Source organism: Myotis brandtii, unplaced genomic scaffold (genome assembly GCF_000412655.1).
Source record: "Myotis brandtii unplaced genomic scaffold, ASM41265v1 scaffold424, whole genome shotgun sequence".
Classification (NCBI taxonomy): domain Eukaryota; kingdom Metazoa; phylum Chordata; class Mammalia; order Chiroptera; family Vespertilionidae; genus Myotis; species Myotis brandtii.
The window spans coordinates 204,749-226,681 of record NW_005366245.1 but is presented as its reverse complement, the minus strand read 5'-3'; the positions used below and the strand labels follow the sequence as shown (position 1 = coordinate 226,681).

At 38.8% G+C, this 21,933-nt stretch overlaps 1 protein-coding gene across 1 annotated transcript; it reads left to right on the top strand.

The window, feature by feature from the left end:
• The first annotated feature begins 7,412 nt into the window (after positions 1-7,412).
• DMP1 (dentin matrix acidic phosphoprotein 1) lies at positions 7,413-20,741 on the top strand. Its single transcript, XM_014545959.1, has 6 exons — positions 7,413-7,497; positions 13,809-13,883; positions 14,393-14,440; positions 16,851-16,883; positions 17,059-17,106; positions 18,342-20,741. The coding sequence occupies exons 2-6, from the start codon at positions 13,830-13,832 to the stop codon at positions 19,656-19,658; spliced, it is 1,500 nt and encodes a 499-aa protein (XP_014401445.1). The 5' UTR covers positions 7,413-7,497; positions 13,809-13,829; the 3' UTR covers positions 19,659-20,741.
• The last annotated feature ends 1,192 nt before the right edge of the window (positions 20,742-21,933 follow it).

The window sequence follows — 21,933 nt, the reverse complement described above, 5'->3', positions numbered from 1 at the left end:
GCTGCCAGACAGTCCCGTTTCTCCCCATTGGGTCCCCAACTGCCAGACAGTCCCGTTTCTCCCCGTATGAGTCCTGGATCCGCAGAGACCTCCCGGAACTGGAGTTCAGAGCAGTCGGGAGCTTGTGACTCCCTCCCGATTCAAAAAGCTGCGTCCTCAGGTGCCTGCCCCTTTCTGCGCGTGCTGGAGCCTCCGTACCTCTGCACTTTACTTTCACAGCTCCTCTGAGTCTCAGTGTGCTTTTCTCTTTCCTTCTAGTTGTAGAATTTCCACTCAGCCAGCCTTCCTGTAGTTCTGGATGATGTCCGTTTTGTCTTTTCTTTGTATTTTTGAAGTTGTTGTGGGAGGCAGCAATTTCCGGTGTTTACCTATGCTGCCATCTTGGTTTCTCCCAAAATTACATTCTTTTTAAAAGATATCTTTTTATTGATTTCAGAGAAGAAGGGAGAGGGAGGGAGAGATAGAAACACCAATGATGAGAGAGAATCATTGATCAGCTGCCTCCTGCATGCCCCACACTCGGGATTGAGCTTGCAATCTGGGCGTGTGCCCTGACCAGGAATTGAACTGTGACCTCCTGGTTCATAGGTCAACATTCAACCACTGAGTCACTCCAGCCAGGCCAAAATTACATTCTTTATTAGCAAAGTGAAATAACTATGAATAAAAGTAAGAATAAAGTAGTTGAGAGGAAATATGCTCTATGTACATGTTTGTATTCAGAACCAACACTATATGTCTGTCATTTCATGGTATCTGAGATGCTTTGACACCATCACTTTATTGATCTTATTAAATGGTATTAACAAAGGTTTTCACACAACTCTGTCATGATTGCCACTGGTCTATCACAGACAGTCAGATGCATCTTAAGAGACTTTTACTTTAAAATTGAGCTACTCTTTTCCAGACCAGTCTTTTTCATTTTACAAATTGAGAGTTGACTCTTTTGGAATCCTTTCATTGTCTCATGGAGGTCTGTAGAAAGGAAGGCTCAAGTAGGACAACTTGGAGAACTGATGCTGTAAATCTATTCTAAGCATTATTTTAGGTTGGCAAAGAAAAACAATGGGCATGATGTACTCAGAATTATTCTTTTTTATTCTACTACCAATTTTATTCAAGATCAGAACATTCTGAGGTCTCCAGATTGGAAAGGATTCAATATCTGTGGTAGACTGAAATCAATCTTTTTCAAATAACTAAGTTGCAGAATTGTAAGTTCCCAAACAATCTCCAAATAGGAAAGTTAAAAATATTTTTATCCACTCCCAAGCCTCAAAACAAAGAATTAATTTAACCTCCATTATGGAGAAGAGATAAAAAATTTTATAAAAACTCAAAAAATTCTGAAACAAAAATATTTACAGTCTTAAGATTAGAATGTTGGCTTAAGATTAGAATGGTAAAATTACTTTATAAGCTCACAGAAGAGCTATTTTTAATGATCATATTCAATATTAATTTTCTAAAAACAGAAAATTCATCTTAAAGACTTTTTATTATGAAATATAATATACATACCCCAAAGTATTAAACAATTATACAACTTTAACAAACCTTATAAAGCAAATGCTTGTGTAGGCACTAATTAGGAGTTTTTCAAATTGTTTTGTTTTTGGTATCATGAATGCATAAAACTCATGGATTTAAACATACTTGATATGTGACTTATTTTTTAAAAACATATTTTAAAACTTTTATTGTAAAATAACTGCATATACAAAAAATTCCTCAAAATGAGTCTATAGTTTAATTAATTGTTATAAGGTGAATATTCTTGTAATCACTATCCAGCTCAAGAAGTAGAACATTGCCAGTCATCCCAGAAACCCTTCATGTGCTCCACCCCAACTAAACAATTTTTATGTCTCAAAAAGTAATAACTGAATTGTGCAGAAATCACTTCCCTGATTTTTAAAGTTTTATCACCAAGTGTGAAAATCTAGAACAATAACCTAGTCTTTCCTATTGAAAAACAATTGCTATGTATTTTAAGTCTCAAAATAATTTGTTATGCTTCTATTTCTTCTCTTTCTCTTTCTAATAATTAATCTGTTGAAGACCCTTCAGTATTTGAATTGTAGAGCTGCCCACAGTCTATATTTTACTGATTACACACATGGTGCAATTCCAAATACTTCTCTGTTATCTGTATTTCTTTCAACTTGGCAGCTGGATCCAGACATTTAATTGCCTTGGATTTGCTCTGTTTGGCCAACTATAGGTAATATTGTGTTGTTTTGTCAAGAAGCAGATAGTTTGGTTGTCTCTCTTTTTTGTGAGTCATTGATGTGCAATACCCAGATTTATTAATCAATTAGGGGATGTAAAATGGTGAATTCTATCATTTTCTTTTAATATGTTAATTGGGACTTTATAAAGATTTGTTTTCTTTCATCTCTAATTTGGGTCAGTTTTTATGGGACTGGACATATGCCTCATTCTTTCCATTTATTTACAGTATTTATACATAATATAAATTGGACCCTGTGATCATCCTAAGGTGACCAATTAGTGTTTTTTATTTTTTATTATAAACTTATGGATTTAAAATCATTTGATAGTGCAAGATTAATGAACAGAAACCTCATTTAAATTGGAGTAGGGAGGGCTTTATGGGAGCTCTCATGCTCTACTACTCATCATCAATTACTCCAAACATGGGGAGACATATTTTCCACCTCCAACAGGAAGATGTTTTCTACTCTACTACTCAAGCAGGAAGAAGGATCTTCCTGTCAGGCAATGATTCAGCCAATGAAAGACTATTACAACTCAGCCAATGGAAAGCCAATACACTTCCAATGGTCTTTTTGTTTATAACAGCTTATCTGAACTTCCCCTTTTCTCCATAAAAGAACATTTCTCTCCTTTGTTCTCAGGACTTGTGTGTAATTTTCCATTTGACCACATATTCAATATAGCAATTCTTTGTTGTTCCCAAATAAAACCATTTTGCTGGAGGAATACTTGGATGTACATGTATTTGTGTAAAGTCAACTACAGGTTTCAGTCTGTGGCAGCTAGAATAAGTCCTCACTTAACATCTGTCAGTAGGTTCTTCAACTTCAAATGAAATGACATAATGAAACCAATTTTACCATAGGCTAATTGATATAAATAGAAATCATGTTCCTATACCACCCCGTCAACATTATAATGACATAATGTTGAATGAAATATTGTTCAAGGATCTGCTGTATTATCTATTTTAAAGATTACATTGTTCCATCTTTGGTAGTGGAGGCCTATTTAAGTTGGCTGTTGAGTCTGTAATAGTCTTTGATAGCTTTCCTGTAATCTGGTATATGAGGATGTGCCAGACTTACCTTGTACATTTCTTGCCACAGACATGGAATCAACTAGATCCCCCAAAGATCCTAGGCACTAGGGTGCAATATGGGTGCTAGAGACACAAACTACTATTGTGTTTGTCATTGTTTTTAGATGTCTATAGGGACAGAGTTAAGATATACATGGTGTGTGTGTGTGTGTGTGTGTGTGTGTGTGTGTGTGTTGTTTATATAATTCCTGTGAAATTTCTTATTCTTTCCATTTAAATTCAGGATTACAGGATTTTTTACTTTCTCACTACTGTATCAAATCTGTATCTCCTTTCTTTGACATTGAGAATCCTAATTCTCAAGGACACATTGGTTACAAGGAAAAAAAATTTATAATTAATAATTTACTTTATACCACAAATAACACAAAAACCATCCTATCTAATAAAGAGGGAATATGCTAATTGACCCTCACACAATTGCAAATATGGTGGTGCCCACAGCCAACTGCCCTGCCCTCAAGTATGGTGGTGCCCACAGCCAATAAGGAGGGAATATGCTAATTGACTGCCACGACCTCAAAGATGGCGGCACCCACAGCCACAAGATGGCCTGCAGGGGAGGGCAGTTGGGGGGCACCAGGCCTGCAGGGAAGGGCAGTTGGGGGTGATTGGGTCAGCAGGGGAGGGCAGTTGGAGGCTATCGGGCCTGCAGGGGAGGGAAGTTGGGGGCGACCGGGCCAGCAGGGGAGGGCACTTGGGGGCAATTGGGCCACAGGGCAGGGCAGTTGGGGTGATTGGCCCAGCAGGGGAGCAGTTAGGCATCGATCAGGCTGCCAGGGGAGTGGTTAGGGGGTGAATAGGCTGGCAGGCAGAAGCAGTTAGGGGCAATCAGGCAGTCAGGCAGGCAAGTGTTTGAGAGCCAGCAGTCCCGGACTGTGAGAGGGGTGTCCAACTGCTGGTTTAGTCCTGATCCTAGCCTAAACCAGCAGTTGAACATCCCCCGAGGGGTCCCAGATTAGAAAGGGTGCAGTCTGGGCTGAGGGACAACCCCTTCCCCCCCAGTGTGCAAATTTTGTGCACCGGGCCTCTAGTTTTCAAAATAACAATATTGTCATGTGTTTTTATTACAATATTAATATGTGTTTTTCAATCTCCTCATCTTTTAAAAGTTGTACTATAACGATGTTAAATATATACCATTACATACTATATGCTCTCTTTTTTAACCTAATTTAATTTTATTTCTACAAGTAACTATGTTTAATGCTTACCACCTATTCTTATGACAATTTCTTTCTAGTCATTTTGGTTGTCTGAAGCTTATTCTCTAGTAGATTCTCCAGAATGGTTCGAGAAAACTATATTCCCTGAGTACTTGCATGTTGGTTATAGTTTGTTTGAGTCCTTTATACTTGAAAGTTAATTTTGCTGGCTATAAAAGCCTTGATTTACATTTTTTATCTTGAATGTCTTAAATATGCTATTCCATATTCTTGTGGCATAAAACATTGTTGTCAAGAGGTCTTATGGTAATTTACTTTCTTTTTCTTGTAAGTCACTTGCTCCTTTTGCCTAGAAGCCAAAAGGATTATTTTATTTATCTTTTATTGGATTATGTTTTGGAGTTTGTGGGTATAACCTGTCATGTAGTGTGGTAACCAGCCTTCAAAATGGCCTCAACATTTCCTCTGCTCCTTATATATTCATTCTGTTCCTCACATCCAAAGGTAGGGAGTATTTTTCCTTCTGAATTTGGGATGCCTTGTGACTGATTTGACCAATCGAATGTGGAGAAAGTGATATTCCCAGCCACCTAGTGAGAAAACCAAGCTACAGAAGAAGCCATGTGAAGGAGAACAGAAATGCTCACAATAACAGCTCCTGCTGAACCCCCAGATAACAATCATGTGAGAGAGTTATCTTGAATATTCTACTCCAGTTGAGTCTCCAGACTCATAGCTCCAGTTATAAGAGATAATAAAATGGTCATTGTTTTAGGATACAAAGTATAGGAATGGTTTTTAATACAGCATTAGGTAAATAAACCTTTAGTTTGCTGTAAATGTTGTCCATGTTTTTTAGTTTTGTTATGTAGTTGCTTTATCTGTTTGTATTTGGGGATTTGGAGAGATTCTAAAACCATGTCCTGTTATACCTTCTGCCAAAATCTTCCCAGAATCTGCTCTGACATAAGATTATAAGGTTCTTCAAGGATAGACCTCAGTCAAGGACTATGAAACCACCAGGAAGTGTAATTCAGAACCAGAACAGAACATAGGGAATTTATAGCTTCCCCATGTGAGCTTGGTTTTCTAATCAGCTTTAGAAGGAAATAAACTCCTTTCTCCTCAGTTTCTGCCCCTTAATCCCTTACAGTTCGAATTGAATAAATTAAGAATCCTTATAGCCCTGTCCAGTGTGGCTTGATGGTTGGAGCACAGCCTGAGTGCCAAAGGGTTGCAGGTTCAATTCCCCATCAAGAGCTCGTGCCTGGATTTCAGGTTTGATCCCCGGCCTGGTGGGGACAGGTGTAGGAGGAAACTGATCGACGTGCCTCTCTTGCGTCGATGTTTCTCTCTCTCCCTTCCTCCCTTCCATTCTTTCTAAACATCAATGAAAATATATCTTCTGGTGAGTATTAACAACAACAACAAAATCCACATGTTTATATTAGTTTCCTGGATAAAATTGGGCACCCAATTCTCTATAACCAATTTTATCTGGTAAGAGTATCAAATAAAATTTCCAACAATAAAAAACTTTAAAAACAAATCAGTGAGTAATGTGGGTACTACATATTTTGACCCATAATTTTAAAACCAATCAGTTCAGTCCTTTATAAAAGTATTTATGGAGCAATTATGAGCCAGGAACTAGGTATTAGGGCACTGAGTATGCATCAGTAAGCAAAACAAATATCCCCAATCTTGAGAAACTTAAATTCCAGTGACTTACAGTCTTTAAATATTTGTTCACTGGTTGTCCTATTGTATCTTGAGCAGGCTCCTTTGAAGTGCCAACTCCACTTTCAGATCCCTACAACAAATATACTCCCTGAGGAGTCTTGATAAGTAGCATTTTATCCTTTTCATTAAATTTTCAGTGATGATAGAGAGTCCATTGGAAATTGGTTTCTTTATCAGGGGTGGAGAACATCTGGCCAGTAGGCCCTATTAGGCCCACAAAATCATTTGGTCTGGCCCTGCCAAGGCATTAGGAGTGAGTTAATTAAATGTTTGACTAAATATAGCAGGCTAATTTTTAAGTTGATAATCTTGCATAGCCCATGAATAATGTTATAAATACCCAGATGGCCCTTGGCAGAGCAAAGGTTCCCCACGCCTGCTTTAGAAGCTACCCAGCTAGTCTTCTCCTTAAGCCAACTCTGATTTCAAAGAGTCACCAGAGTTAAATCCAAAATATGGCAAGCAGTTAGGGAAAATAATGAGGTATTTAGATTTAATTTACTTTTGGTTAATAACAAAAGTTACTTAGGGTGGTACTTTAATATTTCCAGTCAGTGCAGAATTCTGTAAGTGGATATTTCAATAATTAGTAAAAAATTTGGATCTGTATGTATATATGGGGGAAGGGAAATGAGAGAAAAAGCAGATGAGGAGTAGAGGTGGTTAAAAGGGAAAGAAGGAAATGAATGAAAGCCCATATTTTCAACACCAACAATTTAGGCAAATCTAGTATTTTAGTAGGTTCTCCTTGTACAACCTGGTAATGTACATTAACAGGAAACTTTCTACCCACTCCTTGACTCTCCTTTTCCCATCCTTGTGTCTGCTGGGATCTATCAGTGGGTGGAAGATATTGTCATTGTTTATAATGTTCATAAGACTGCATGGATGTGAATGACATATATTTAGAAATCAAAATAAAGCTTTAGGAAGATCTTCAATTTAATGGAAACTAGTATAGTCATTTGGGAACCACAAGAGCTTTTTAGGGAAATTCTGCCTCTGCAGGCTGGAGGAAGTGTGGGTGTGCTGGAGTCCCAGTGACACCTTGTGATGTCAGTCACCCCCAGCCTGAGGTTGATTGGCTATGAAGAGCTGAAGCAGAGTTTAAATTCCTGCACCATCAGAGAAGTGTTCAGAACATCAACAGAAGAGTGGTTTTGTTGGGCATCAATTTCCTTTGTGAGAACTTCAGCCTGATCATTGAGATTTTTTGGGACAAATCTTTGTGAACTGAAGACGGTAAGATATTTTCATGGTTTAATTTTTAAAAAATTGACTTCTGCTGTGTTGTTTGAAAAATATTAAAAATGTGTACATGTTGAGAGGCATGCCATGTGGAGAAAGATGGGGAAAACTGTGCCTTGGGTAAAAATGATTCCCATTTTTGTGCCTGTTGTTTATGCCATAGTAAATGATGATATTAAAATGACATAAGTCAATAGAGCCAGGTGTTTTTCTCAGTAGTACTTTAATCAGATCTCTGCGCAATACTTTTGGAAAGGAAGGTTTACAGAACAGGAGGCAGGTGGAAAGTCATTTAGAAGTTTAGCTTTAATTAACAAAACAAATCAAACTTTTACATTTAGGTTTCATGGATATAGTGAGGTTCATGACCTATAAGACTTTATGAAAGAATCTATAGTAGACTGGCAGGACTTTTAAAATATGGTGTTTTAAGTGAAAAACCATTTAATGCCATTCATCTGTAGAGCATTCAATAAAATTCATTATTAACTGAGTAACTGAAAGAAGATACTAAGACCACTGAAATAAACTAAGAGTGTGATTCTTATAATGCTTTTGTATTGTTTAGTTGGGTATTTATAGTAACATGATGCTTTGCATACTGTCAGAATTCAGTAAATGTTGAATATAATTGTCTTTTTAAAACATTTTTCAACCAAAAGACTTGTCTGCATGCATATGAACATAACCAATGGACACAGACAGTAGGGGATTGAGAGCATGTGCTGGGGGGTGGGAGCGGCTGCGGAGAGGTCAATGGGGGAAAAGGGAGATTCATGAAAAAGAATTTCAATTAAAAAATAATAATAAATGACAGCTTTTAACTGGTGAAAAAATTTTTCTAGTGTAGAATACTCCTGTCCATATGTATTTTTTAAATTATATTTTTATTGAGTTCAGAAAGGAAGGGAAAGGGAGAGAGTTAGAAACATCAATGATGAGAGAGAATCATTGATCCATTGCCTCCTGTACACCTCCTACTGGGGATCGAGCTCCCAACTGGGGCATGTGCCCTTGACCAGAATTGAACCTGGGATCCTTCAGTCCACAGGCTGATGCTCTATCCACTGAGCCAAACCAGCTAAGGTTCCATATGTTTTTTGTTTTTTTTTAAAATATATTTTATTGATTTTTTTACAGAGAGGAAGGGAGAGGGATAGAGAGTCTGAAACATCGATGAGAGAGAAACATCGATCAGCTGCCTCCCGCACACCCCTCACTGGGGATGTGCCCGCAACCAAGGCACATGCCCCTGACCGGGATCGAACCCGGGACCCCTCAGTCCGCAGGCCGACGCTCTATCCACTGAGCCAAACCGGTTAGGGCAACCATATGTATCTTTATTTCCTGCATTTAATCCACTTGATCTGTGTCGGAAGTGTCTGTCTTTCATGATGGAGAGCAGGGGCTATGGTCAGGCAATGCATTCTGGGTGACATATAGAAGATTCCATGTGTCATAGAAACGCTTATAGAAACCTGTCTTTTTCAAGAGCAATAACCTCTGGTAAACCATACATTCTGTTTAATTGATGGCCAAGTAGACTATTTTACTTTGATATGGTTGGTTACAACATGTGAACAAACAAACAGTTTTCTAAAGGGCATTAGTCAGTCTACTTACCTAATCCAAAATGGTGATGTGGACCAATGTGCCTCAGATGCTTAGAGGTCTTCCAAATCTAAATTTATATTGGAACCTAAAAGTTATAAAACTGTGGTTGAAGGCATATGACATGGGATTGATTGTAACTGATCTCAAGACAATTATAATTGGAAAGATCGGACTTTTTAAAATTGATTTATTGGTTTGTTTTTCTGAATTCCTGATAGAATTAATGTCCTGGTCAAACTGCACTTTATTTTCAAAGAGTAATAATCAAACAAATTCTAGTTAATGTTCTGGTTAGTTGGGTTCTGGGTAATTTTCCTCTTATAAGACCAGCTCATTATTGTTATTATACTCTATTGCACTCTCAGCACCTAGAATAGTGTCTGGCACATACAAGGTACCCATAAATATTTGTTGACTACCAATGAATGGGCAAAGTGTTCATTAGTATTACTAAGAACAATCATGCCAAGCCAAAACCAAGTAAATTAAGCATGATAATTTGAGTCAATGGTTTTTCAAGCTCTTCTTTCCTTCTTCTGGCTTATCCCTTCATTGTAAAGTACGTAAATTCAGTGAATTAAGTAAGACATGTACGTTAGACGTGAACATTAACTTTGAGGAAATTCCAGAACAAGTTTCCTTACTTGAGAGCACAAAGAAGTTTAGGCTATACTTGAGGGTAGCCAGAGAGAGAAGGAACTACAATTGCCTTCTCCAGATCCTAATTATTTTCTATCTTTTCAGCTCTGGGAAAACCATTGATGAAGGTTGAAAGTCTCTAATACAGCGGTTCTCAACCTGTGGGTCGCGACCCCTTTGGGGGTCGAACGACCCTTTCACAGGGGTCGCCTAAGACCATCGGAAAACACATATATAATTACATATTGTTTTTGTGATTAATCACTATGCTTTAATTATGTTCAATTTGTAACAATGAAAATACATCCTGCATATCAGATATTTACATTATGATTCATAACAGTAGCAAAATTACAGTTATGAAGTAGCAACGAAAATAATTTTATGGTTGGGGTCACCACAACATGAGGAACTGTATTAAAGGATCGAGGCATTAGGAAGGTTGAGAACCACTGCTCTAATACTTACATACACTGCCTTCCAAACAGGTGGAACTCAAATTGAGGTTGTTGATTTCCTTTTGTTCCATGCTCTTATGGTAGAATGATAGGGTGTACGATGTAGGAGTGACATTTACCAATCACCAAAGAAGTACTTGAGGTTCTGGATTAATATCTTTCAGGCTTGTAGCTATTTTGCTAATTTATTACTCAGAATAGGGCTACTGCATATCTGATTGTAGTCTGTGTAGGATGGCAGCAAAAAAGCTTATAAAAGTCTGAAACTCTCATTTGGAAATACATTTCACAAAAGAGTAATATTTTAAAAAATAAACAACAGTAATTAAATATCCTTTTTAAAGATATATTTTTTATTGATTTCAGAGAGGAAGGGAGAGGGAGAGAGAGATAGAAACAGCAAAGATGAGAGAGAATCATTGATCAGCTGCCCCCTGCATGCTTCCTACTGGGGATCAAGCCCATAACCCAGGCAAGTGCCCTGACTAGAATCGAACCATGACCTCATGGTTCATAGGTTAATGCTCAACCATTGAGTCATACCAGCTGGGCAAGATCTGACTTTCTTTAATGCTTGATGACAGGTGATATTCTTTGGGAGGCAATGTCAGGTCTCTCAGGACCCCACGGTATATTTTATTCTACTTTATCAGACTTCCATTTGGGAAATTATTACTTTAGGTCAGGATGTTAATGGTATTTCTAGAAGCATAAGCATATTGTGTTTCATGATAGTCCATTCCTGAGAAACTTGACCACTGGAAGCATATATTTCCTTTGTAAAAAACAAAACAAAACAAAACAACAACAACAACAAAACACCCGTAACATTCATTGGTGTAGAGCATCTCCTCATTTTTTTGTTTTGTTTGTTATTTGGATAAGAGAGAAAAGAAAATACAAGAAGAGAACTTAGTATTCATTGGCCTTTTATTAAGGCTGGAATATTTTCTAGTTTTCAGAGCATCAGGAGATCACCACCCTATTTGAATTTCACTTTGAAAATTAAAATGGCGAGCAGCCTACTTTTCATCTGACCTGTGAAGCCAAAACCATTGGCATGCAGTTATTTTGAGAGTATCATATTTGGGGGAAACTTTCCTTTCCTTAAGAAATAAACCTAAGAACTTAAAAAAATGTTTTGAGTGTGGAAACCACAGGGAAGTGTAGAGGAGGTAAATTCTAGTCTCTTAGGGACTTCTGCTGGGCCTAAGAATTAAACTGATCTAAGACAGAGTATCAGAAAAAAAGCATACAAGTTTTATTAAAATTTTTACATGTACATGGGAGTCTTCAAAAGAGAATGAAAACCTGAAGTGACCAGAGCAGAAAGCTATTATACCTTTTAGAGACAAAGAAACAATACATTTGTGAAGAATTGACAAGAAAGGGTGTGGGGCTATGGGCAGTAAATTGTGCAGAAGTGACTGGGAAGATAAGGGTTAGTTTAACAAGGCTTGTTTGTGCCTGAGTCTCATCTCTGGAGATAAGATGCCTTCTTTCCTTATGGTTCAGAGAAGACTCGCTCACATGGGAGTTTGAGTTCCTATTTTCAGAAAGAAAAAGGTGGACCAGTGTGCCCTTCTTGCATCTGCTGTTTCTCAAGTGCCTTCAGCTCAAAATAAGTTTCATGTCAAAGAGGCATATTTGGGGATAAGATGATCTCCTTCAGAAGTAGTATCTTGTTGAATTAGGCTTGCTTTAGGTGCAGGTAAGTATTTTCACGTTTTCTCAGTTGATATGAGGCAAAGGATTTTAACAAATTTAAATAATATCAAAATACAAGGACGAATATGACCTATATGGAACTAGGCTAAAGAAAATAGCACACATTAAGGATGGCAGTGTTGAAGAGGGATAATGCTCGTGACAGAGAATGAGAGGCCCTGCTGGACCGTTTGAGCTGCATGAAAGCAGAAATGAGGACTATGCTCAGCCTCCTATCTTAGGATTTCTATTGTTTTCTTGAATACATTTAAAAAGAAGATGAAATGACTTCTCAAGCCCAATGCTTCAGACATTATTTAGCATATTCAGACATTTTTGAGCAGTGTACACTTCTTTCTCAGATCAAGGGTTAAAATCACCTAGAGTACCTTAGGAACAAACTTCATGCCTATTCCCACCCCGCAGTGAGCTGAATACTTACTCAGCATTGGTATAGCTTCAAATCTCCCCAGAGAAACTAATGAACAGCCAAGGTTGAGAATCTCTGTCTGTGATCTTTTGTCTCTAGTATGGCATATATTTAACATTAGAAAAAACAAATAGACAATAGTGAAGTCTACAATAAACTTGCAGGATTTTTTTTTTTTTTTTGCAAAATGTATGGAAGTCCATCTGACCAGTCTGTTAGGGCAAATGACTTTCCTTTTAAATCTTTTCAATAACTCTCTAGCATCTAGTACTTTCATTTTTAGATATAGAACAAATTGTTTTCCAAGTTACCAGTTCTGGAGGTGTGAAATGAAGCCTCCAGGAAAATGCAGTTTGATTTGGCCTGTTTCTTGGAGCATGATTCACAAGTGCATCCAAGCCTCCAGTATTCCCGAGAGCCTTCAGTACTGTGAATGACACTTAAAAGAATTTAGCATATTCATGTAGAATGTGTGACTAAATGTAGCACAGGAGATATTACGAGCTTCCTGGAGCTGTGATGTGAAGCCTTCCATAGTGCACTTCTTGCAGATCAAGAAAAAAAAGGCAAAACTGATATATTTTGTGTAGACATTATTATGAGGTTATATGTGACTGAAAAGCCACTGTGTGTGTGTGTGTGTGTGTGTGTGTGTGCGTGTGTGTGTGTGTGTGTGTGTGTAGACAAATGCCCACCAGCTATCAATGGTATCCATAAATATAGTTTTTTTTGGGGGGGTAATATATTTGCCAGGTTGCTCTGCTATACCAAGTTGCATAATTATTATGAAAGTGAATGGTCAGAAATTTCTTTATTCCTTTTTCTTTAAATTTCCCTTCATTTAGCATATTTTATGTGTTAGTGAAGAAGCGTTACAGACCTCCTCATTGAAAAGTTTTCAAGTTTTCTCTTAGCAGTAAGGTTTATTTTAAACAGCTTTATTGAGATATAATTCACATATATATTTTACCTATTTGAAGTGTACAGTTTAATAGTTTTTAACATATTCCCAGAGCTGTAAAACCGTCACTGAAATCAATGTTAGAACATTTTCATCACTTCCAAATTCACCTCTTAGCTGTTATACCCAACTCCTGGCCAACCACTTGTCTACTTTTTATCTCTGTAGATTTGTTTGTCTGGGATATTTCCTTTGAATGGAATTATACAATATGTGGTCTTTTGTGTCTGGCTCTTTTTCACTCAGTGTAATGTTTTCAAGGTTCGTCACTTTGTAGCATGTATCAGTATTTCATTCCTTTTTATGACTGCATAATATTCCATTGTATGCATAGAACACGTTTTATTTATCCATTTATCAGTTGATGGACATTTGGATGAGTTATGTATGTGTGTGTGCATGTGATGAGTTATGTTTTAAATAGGAAGAAACTGTTAAAAAGTTGAAGCTCCTATATTTTTGTAGCCTGGAGAAAAACATCTGTCTTTCATCACAGGTAGAGGTGTCACACCCAGCAATGAAGACCAGCATTCTGCTTATGTTCCTTTGGGGGTTGTCCTGTGCTCTTCCAGTAAGTATCAGGATAGGGATATAGGGGGAAACACACACACACACACACACACACACACACACACACACCCTTTATACCTAAAACTTCACAGTTTTCACTGGCCATGAGCCAAGGTGGCTGTGTATGTCCCAGTCAAGATGAAAACAGTAGTTTCTTAGGAAGCTACTTTCTTTAAAATATCATCCGAGCTATTCTTTATGAGCCGCCATTCATATAGCCACAAGTCTCAGTTTTCTTCCTCATAAGGAGTGGCTCTCAACGTGTCATCCCTAGACCAGCAGCATCAGCATCAGCTACCACTTGGTTAGAAAGGTAAATTCTTGGGTCCTACCTCAGACCTACTGAGCCCGAGTCTAGGGATGGGGCACAGCAATGTGTTTTAGCAGGTCTCCAGGTGAGTCGGATGCTTGCTAAAATTTGACTACCATTGGTCCTAATTAAGTAAAGTGTTAATAGCTGCTGTCTTGGAAATTTCTCTGTGGGCTGACCATGTGTACTAAATTTTCTAGGTAGCCAGGTATCAACATACTGAATCTGAGAGCTCTGAAGAATGGAAGGTGAGTAGAAATATGATATTTTGAAATATTTTTATTTTAATATATTATTAGTATAACCAAATCATCTCCACTGTAAATGTTGAAACTGTTAATGATTTAATGAACACATCAATAACTTATGACATAGGTAGTAAAAGCTATAATTTCTAGTTCACATAAGGAAATTTAGTTCATATAATGCTTCCTTTTCAACTTACTAGTATAATTTGGCAAGGAAGCATTTTTTCTTTGGCTTTATTTTCATAATGGATGTGTATCGTAGTGCAAGGGGATGGTGACATGAACCAAGACTTCCCTTGGAGAATTAGGACTAGAAATGTGTCTTACCAGATGTCTGGGTAGGCAGAGGGTCAAGTCCTAGAAAGTGAGAAAAGAAAGAATGAGAGGGTACTAGAGTCTTTGGAAGGAAAGCTAATGTTGGTTGAGTGTCGACTCTGAGCAACCTGATAGTTATTAACTCTCAGTAACTCAAGAACCATTTCCAGGCATGGTTCTGTGTGCTTCGCATGTATTAACTTCTTCAATCTTCACAGCACCCAATAGACTAGGTGTTGTATTTTATTCTCATTTTACAAATGGGAACCCTGAGACATAGAGAGTCACCTTGTCTGTCTGGGCTATACAGATAGTAAGTGTTTAGAGCCAGACTTTGGACCCAGGTCACTCTGGCTCCAGAATCCACATTCTTTACCAGGTTGCTCCATCCCTCTCAGGAAGGTGCCCGGTCCAGGAGGGCAGTAGGTTCTCAAGATTGGAACTATGAGTAAGGGCTAAGCCTTAATGCTGAGTAAGAGTGTGTTCATTATCTTGTGTCCTGCCGCATATGATGCAGCTTGGGCACGATGCTGTTAGTGGCAGGAAGATAACGTCAGAGGCCTGAGACGGGGCCCTGCCCCTCCCCGAGGCTGGAAAGCACATTGCAGGATCCTTTCTGGTAATTTACCTCAGACATGTCTTTAGGTTAGTTAATTTAAAAGCAGCCACCGTAGATCCTTTCACTCCTTCAATCAGACACTCCACGAGTCCTACAAACATGCTGTGCTCTCAAGTCCAGCCTTGGTATGAGAAGAACGCCAATGTCTGGCTCCTTCCACCCCTTAATCCCAAATAACTGGCATAGAGTCTGTCGTTGTGTCTGCCTGCAGTGCCACAGGGCAAAGACTTAAGTGAGTATAGCTCCTTCTGAAGAGCTCTCTCCAGCTTAGCACTGCCAAGAGGCATGTGGAAAACCTGTTGATAGCTCCTCCCTGCTCTGCTTTGTACCTTGGGTCTTCACACCCATCTCTCAGCAGCTTGGAGCCTCATGGGACTTTGGGATTTTGCCTTGCTCAAGGGGAAGGAGGAGAATAGGTGGAGATAGGGTATCAGAAGTGACTCAGGCATTTTTAGAGTTCTTAGAAGATTAAAGAAAGTGAGATAAATCAGAACTATGAGTAATTGAGTTTCAGACTTAGAATTTGTTTTTTCATTGTGTGACCTTATGTGACGAGAAAGGTTTAATGGCTTTCTCTGTTCAGTTTTGTCTACTATTGAATTTTATAAAGTAGGTGTTTTCAATGGATCATTACTTTAGTTTATATCTTATTGAACAGTTCTCACTATGTTTCTATAGGCATTAGCTGAATTCATCCTCACAGAAATCATGTGGAGTAAGCACAGTGGTTGCTAATATTGTTAATTTATGAATTTAAGAAAATGATCTCAAACATGGGAAGTGAATTGTCCAAATTCACATGGAGTGACCAACCACTGAAATTTACCTGAGACTTTGGGGTTTCCTGGGACACATGAATTTCAGTGCTAACACCAAGATGTTAATTTTCAGAGTTAAAACCAAAACCAAGGCACTAATTGAGACTTAAATCTGGGTCCTGAGTTCCTGCGGTGTTTTTCCTCTCTTACGTTTCCTCTGGGTCAGTGGTCGGCAAACTCATTAGTCAACAGAGCCAAATATCAACAGTACAACAATTGAAATTTCTTTTGAGAGCCAAATTTTTTAAACTTAAACTATATAGGTAGGTGCATTGTTATTAACTTAATTAGGGTACTCCTAAGGCTTAGGAAGAGCCATACTCAAGGGGCCAAAGAACTGCATGTGGCTCGCGAGCCGCAGTTTGCCGACCATTGCTCTAGGTTGTCTGAACACCCCGTTTCCAAGAAAGTAAAATTTTCTCTAAGTAGCAGATATTCAGAAATCTTCCAGGTCTTTTATATCATAAGATTTTTCTCAGGCCATCAGTCATCTCACACTCATTTTTTAGCGATTTCATCATAAAATGTCATTATTAGTCATGTAAATTCAAAATATATAGCAAGAAACTTAAAAAAAAATACATAAAAGTATTCTAAATATTTGTGATGGCATGAATCATCTGTGAAGGTGTAACTTGTTTTCCTTCCTTTTTTACAGGGTCATTTGGCTCAGACACCAACACCACCATTGGTAACTATCTCATTTATTTGTTGTCATAAACATCTCATAAAGTAACTTTAACACTCTTCCCATCACCTCAGGCCATTTGGAAAGTTGTAAACCCAAACCACAAGCAATTTATGTGCATCATATTTTTTCCTTTCCTCAGGAATTACTAAACAACTTTTTTTTTTTTTCCTTTTAGGAGAGTAGTGAGTCATCAGAAGAAAGTAAAGTTAGCTCAGAGGAGCAGGTAATTAAACAGACCTTTCTTAACTTTTCAGACTGTTTAGGAATGGAAGGAAATGATGTTAGACTAAATTACCTGGCAACTGTTCTAAATATAATATTTTCTAACTATTGGTTATGCTGACTAAAAAGTCCCATAAAATAAGAAGGGAAAAATGAGTGGGAGAATTCAGATGTAGACATGCTGTTCATTCCATATTTGTTACTGGAGCCAGATTATAGACATTGTGGCCATAAATATCACTCTAGTTAAAAAGAACACACACACACACACACACACACACACACACACACAATGGACAGAGACTATGTTAGACAAGCAATAGTTCACTCGTTCATTAAAAATGCTGCTTTTACAATCAGAGCAGTTCAGATCAGGTTCTGGCTAACATGACATGGAGTGCCTGCTGGGCCTGGTGACCTCCTTCATGTCAGGACTCTGTTAAGGAGAGAATAGGAGAGCCATGAGGAAAATGGAATGAAACAGGGGCTTTAGAAATGATGTTCTCTTTAAAATAGTTGTGGTCCTGGGATTGAGAAAAGCTGACTTAGCTTATATCTCTTTAATAAAAAAACTGTCTTTCTTCTTTTCCTCCTCTCCCTTCATTTCCCTAAGACTAAATGTCATTACTTTCTTAACTGTATCATTTCTGACCAAACTGAACCCTAGCTGAGCCTTTCACTGGGACAATAAGATATAAACATGGTTTGAGTGAGATAGATACCTTATTGCAATATTTTACTTTCATTTTAGCTAAAAGTTTTATCCTCCTGCCCTAATATATCCACCTCCACCCCCAATTGATTAGAAAAAAAAATTGGGGTCATTTAAAAATCATTCAGTATTTTAAAAAATTCTGTTTTAAACCAAATATTTTGATGAGTGAGCATTATAAACTAACTCTTTACTTTACAAAAAATTCTCTGAGAGTTTTATTTAAGGAATCATACTTACAATATAATTTGAGTTTCATAAATGTGATTCAATAAAGTGTTTTAAGAATTTTTTGCAGCATGAGTGAATTATGCTTATATAAAATGGGAAGACTTGAGTTTTACCTCTCCTTTCTTCCTTTTGAACCTTTGGTAGAGATATTATGGAGCAGTAAAATTGACCATGGTTTAGATGAGGGATACAGGAAGAAGAAAACAGAAAGAACCTAGATGGATACTAGATAACACAAACCCTCTATATCACCTCCTAAAGTATTGACCATGTCTGTTAACCTCAAACTCCAGGTAAATGAAGACCCCAGTGACAGTGCCGAATCAGAGGAAGGCCTGAGCCTTGCTGATCATCCATATGCTCATAGGCCAGCAGGTGGCTTCTCTAGGAATGGAGGCAAAGAAGGAGATGATAGAGATGATGATGAAGATGACAGTGGAGATGACACCTTTGGTGATGATGACAATGGCCCAGGACCTGAAGAGACACAAGGAGGAAACTCTAGACTCAGTAGTAATGAAGACTCAGCAGATGCCACAGAGTCCAGGGAAGATAGTGCCTCTCATGGGGAAGACAGTGGCCAAGATACCACCAGTGAGAGCAGGGACCTTGACAAGGAGAGTGAGAGTGAGGAGCGCTGGGTGGGAGGTGGCAGTGAGGGAGACAGCAGCCATGGGGATGGCTCTGAGTTTGATGATGAAGGAATGCAGAGCGATGATCCAGACACCATCAGGAGTGAGAGAAGCCACTCCAGAATGAACAGTGCCAGTGTCAAATCAAAAGAATCAAGAGGAAATAGTGATGGGCAAGCAAACACTCAGGATTCAGGTGAGAGCCAATCAGTGGAGAATCCCGGTAGGAAATTTTTCAGAAAGTCCCGCATTTCTGTGGAAGATGACACAGGTGATCGTGGCAATAGCCAAGAAGAAGTCAAAAGTGACTCCACAGAAAACACCAAAGAAGCCGGCCTCAGCCAATCCAGGGAAAACAGCAAGAGTGAATCTCAAGAAGATAGTGAGGAGAATGAGTTCCAGGCAGACAGTCAAAATGAACAAGACCCCAGTAGTGAATCTAGTCAAGAGGTTGACCTGCCATCTCAAGAAACCAGTAGTGAATCTCAGGAAGAAGTATTGAGTAAGTCCAGGGGTGACAACCCAGATAATACCTCCACTCACTCGGAAGATCAGGACTCCAGTGACTCCAGTGAAGAGGACAGCCTGAGCACACCCTCCAGTTCAGAAAGCACATCCAGAGAGAAGCAAGCTGATAGTGAATCCAATGAGAGCCTCAAATTCTCAGAGGAAAGCCCAGAGTCCACTGAAGATAACAGCTCTAGCCAGGAGGGCCTCCAGTCTCACAGTGCCTCCACCGAGAGCCAGAGCCAGGAGAGCCAGAGCCAGGAGAGCCAGTCTGAGGAAGATGATGGCAGTGATTCTCAGGACAGCAGCAAATCGCAAGAAGATAGCAACTCCACCGAGAGCAATTCAAGCAGTGAGGAAGCTGGCCAGTCCAAAAACACGGAGATAGAAAGCAGAAAACTAACAGTTGATGCTTATCACAACAAACCCGTTGGGGATCAGGACGACAACGACTGCCAAGACGGCTATTAGCGTCAGCTCTCCTAAGAAGTGGCTCTCAGGTTAAGGAGCCTTGGAGTCTGGAGAGTAGGGAAAGAAATAGAACTATAACTTATTGATGTTTATATCAGACGGATAACCGAAGGCCACTTCTTTCTGAAAGGAATTGCTGGAGATTGTATTTGTTTCTAGGGTGTCACCAACCATAAAGGTTTAAATAAGCTGGAATGACACCAGAACACACTCAATGAAACTGGAAGCAAGGAAAGATGTGCATTATAGCTTCACAGCTGAAATAGTTCCTAATTCATGAACCTAACAAACAGTTATTGAAATTCTATTATGTACCAAGCACTGTGCTAGGTGCTAGGGATACTAAGAAGCTCAAGGCTTGTTTCTTGCTCCTGAGGAGCTTATAGGAGGATAAATAAAGCTAAAAAGCTAAAGAGGAATACATATGAGGGAAACAAAAATGAGTGCAATGCTGTGTGGTGAGTGCTATAACAGAGGTATGAACAAAATTTATGAGAGCATAAAAGAGGGCAACTAACTTTGCCTTGGAGAATCAGGGAAGGGAGGGCTCCACAGCAGAGAAGACCCTGGCTCAGACCATTTCATAGGATTTCTTCATTGAAGATGAGAGAATTTCATTTATTCTTGAGATAAGCAATAGTAAATCCCATATGATGGAATGTTCACTTTGTGAAAGCACTTTCAAGTTGAGAACCAGTGTGAGATGTTTGGATTAACAAAACTTTTTTTCAACTAATTTATCATTTTTGATACTTTTTTGTGGCACTCCCACGAACATCACCTCATTGACTACTGGTGATAATATGAAGGACTGGATGGGGAGAGTGGGAGAAGAAGAGTCCTCTTTAAAAAGATAACTTTTAGCTTTATTTTTTTTTCTAAAATCAGTCAATGTGCAATGCTAGAAAAGCTGTCTTCTGAGTGCTTTACATATGTTGCACATAACAAAATTGTATCTATAGAATTCAATTGATTTTTGCCAAATACCCTTTGAAATGTTACCTCAACATAAAATATTTGTTTTGTAATAAAGATGATAATATTCCAAAGTATGTGATTATTTTTTATAGTGATATTATTAGGCTAAACAACTTTTCCTTTAAAACATCACAAAATAGTTTAGTCTCTTTCTTCCATTAAAATGAAAAATTTTCTTAAATTATTTTTTTAAACTAGAGGCCCGATGCAGGAAATTCGTGCAGGAAAGGGGAGTGTCCCTCAGCCCAGCCTGCACCCTCTCTAATCTGGGACCCCTCGAGGGATGTCCAACTGGACATCCCTCTCACAATCCAGGACTGCTGGCTCCCAACCGCATACCTGCCTGCCTGCCTGATTGCCGCTAACCGCTTCTGCCTGCCAGCCTGATCAATGCCTAACTGCTCCCCTGCCAGCCTGATCAACGCCTAACTGCTCCCCTGCCGGACCGATCACCCCCAACTGCCCTCCCCTGCCGGCCTGGTCACCCCTAACTGCCCTCCCCTGCTGGCCTGGTCGCCCCTAACTGTCCTCCCCTGCAGGCTTGGTCCCCCAACTTCCCTCCCCTGCAGGCCTGATTGCCCACAACTGCCCTCCCTTTCAGGCCTGGTCCCTCCCAACTGCCCTCCCCTGCTGGCCATCTTGTGTCCACATGGGGGCAGCCATCTTGTGTGTTGGAGTGATGGTCAATTTGCATATTACTTCTTTATTAGATAGAATTAAATTTTATTTATAATTCAGGTAGAATTTTGATAAAATTACTTTACATGTTGCTTATGATATGCCACTGAATATATCTGTTATAGATCAGGAAAAAGAGAAAACAAATTCTCAACTTTTTATGAGGCCACGCCAAAGGGTTGCCGTGTTTGATTATAACATTAGTTCTTGCTGGTCTTTTAGATTTGTCTTTTGTATAAACTTTAGGAATTATAGGGACACATTCCTTATATTTTTATTTTTTTGGAGGAACCTACTTCACTTCAGCACTTCTACTTTCAGAGTGTGCTTTCAGCCACATTTCTACTTAGAGTACATGAACATTTCTCTACAAATTTATTAAAAGAATCAAGAAGACTTCCTAACTTTGAGTCTGACCCTTCTCATTTTTCACTGTTCCCTCACAATGTCAAAGCAGTGGAGCAGTGGTCACTTGGGGAGATCATATACGCCTATACACACGTATACACACACAGAGTGGGGCAAAAGTAGATATACAATTGTTTATCTCAAAAATAATACAATTATCCTATCTAATAAAAGAGAAACATGGTAATTAGCCGTATGGCAGCTACCCTTC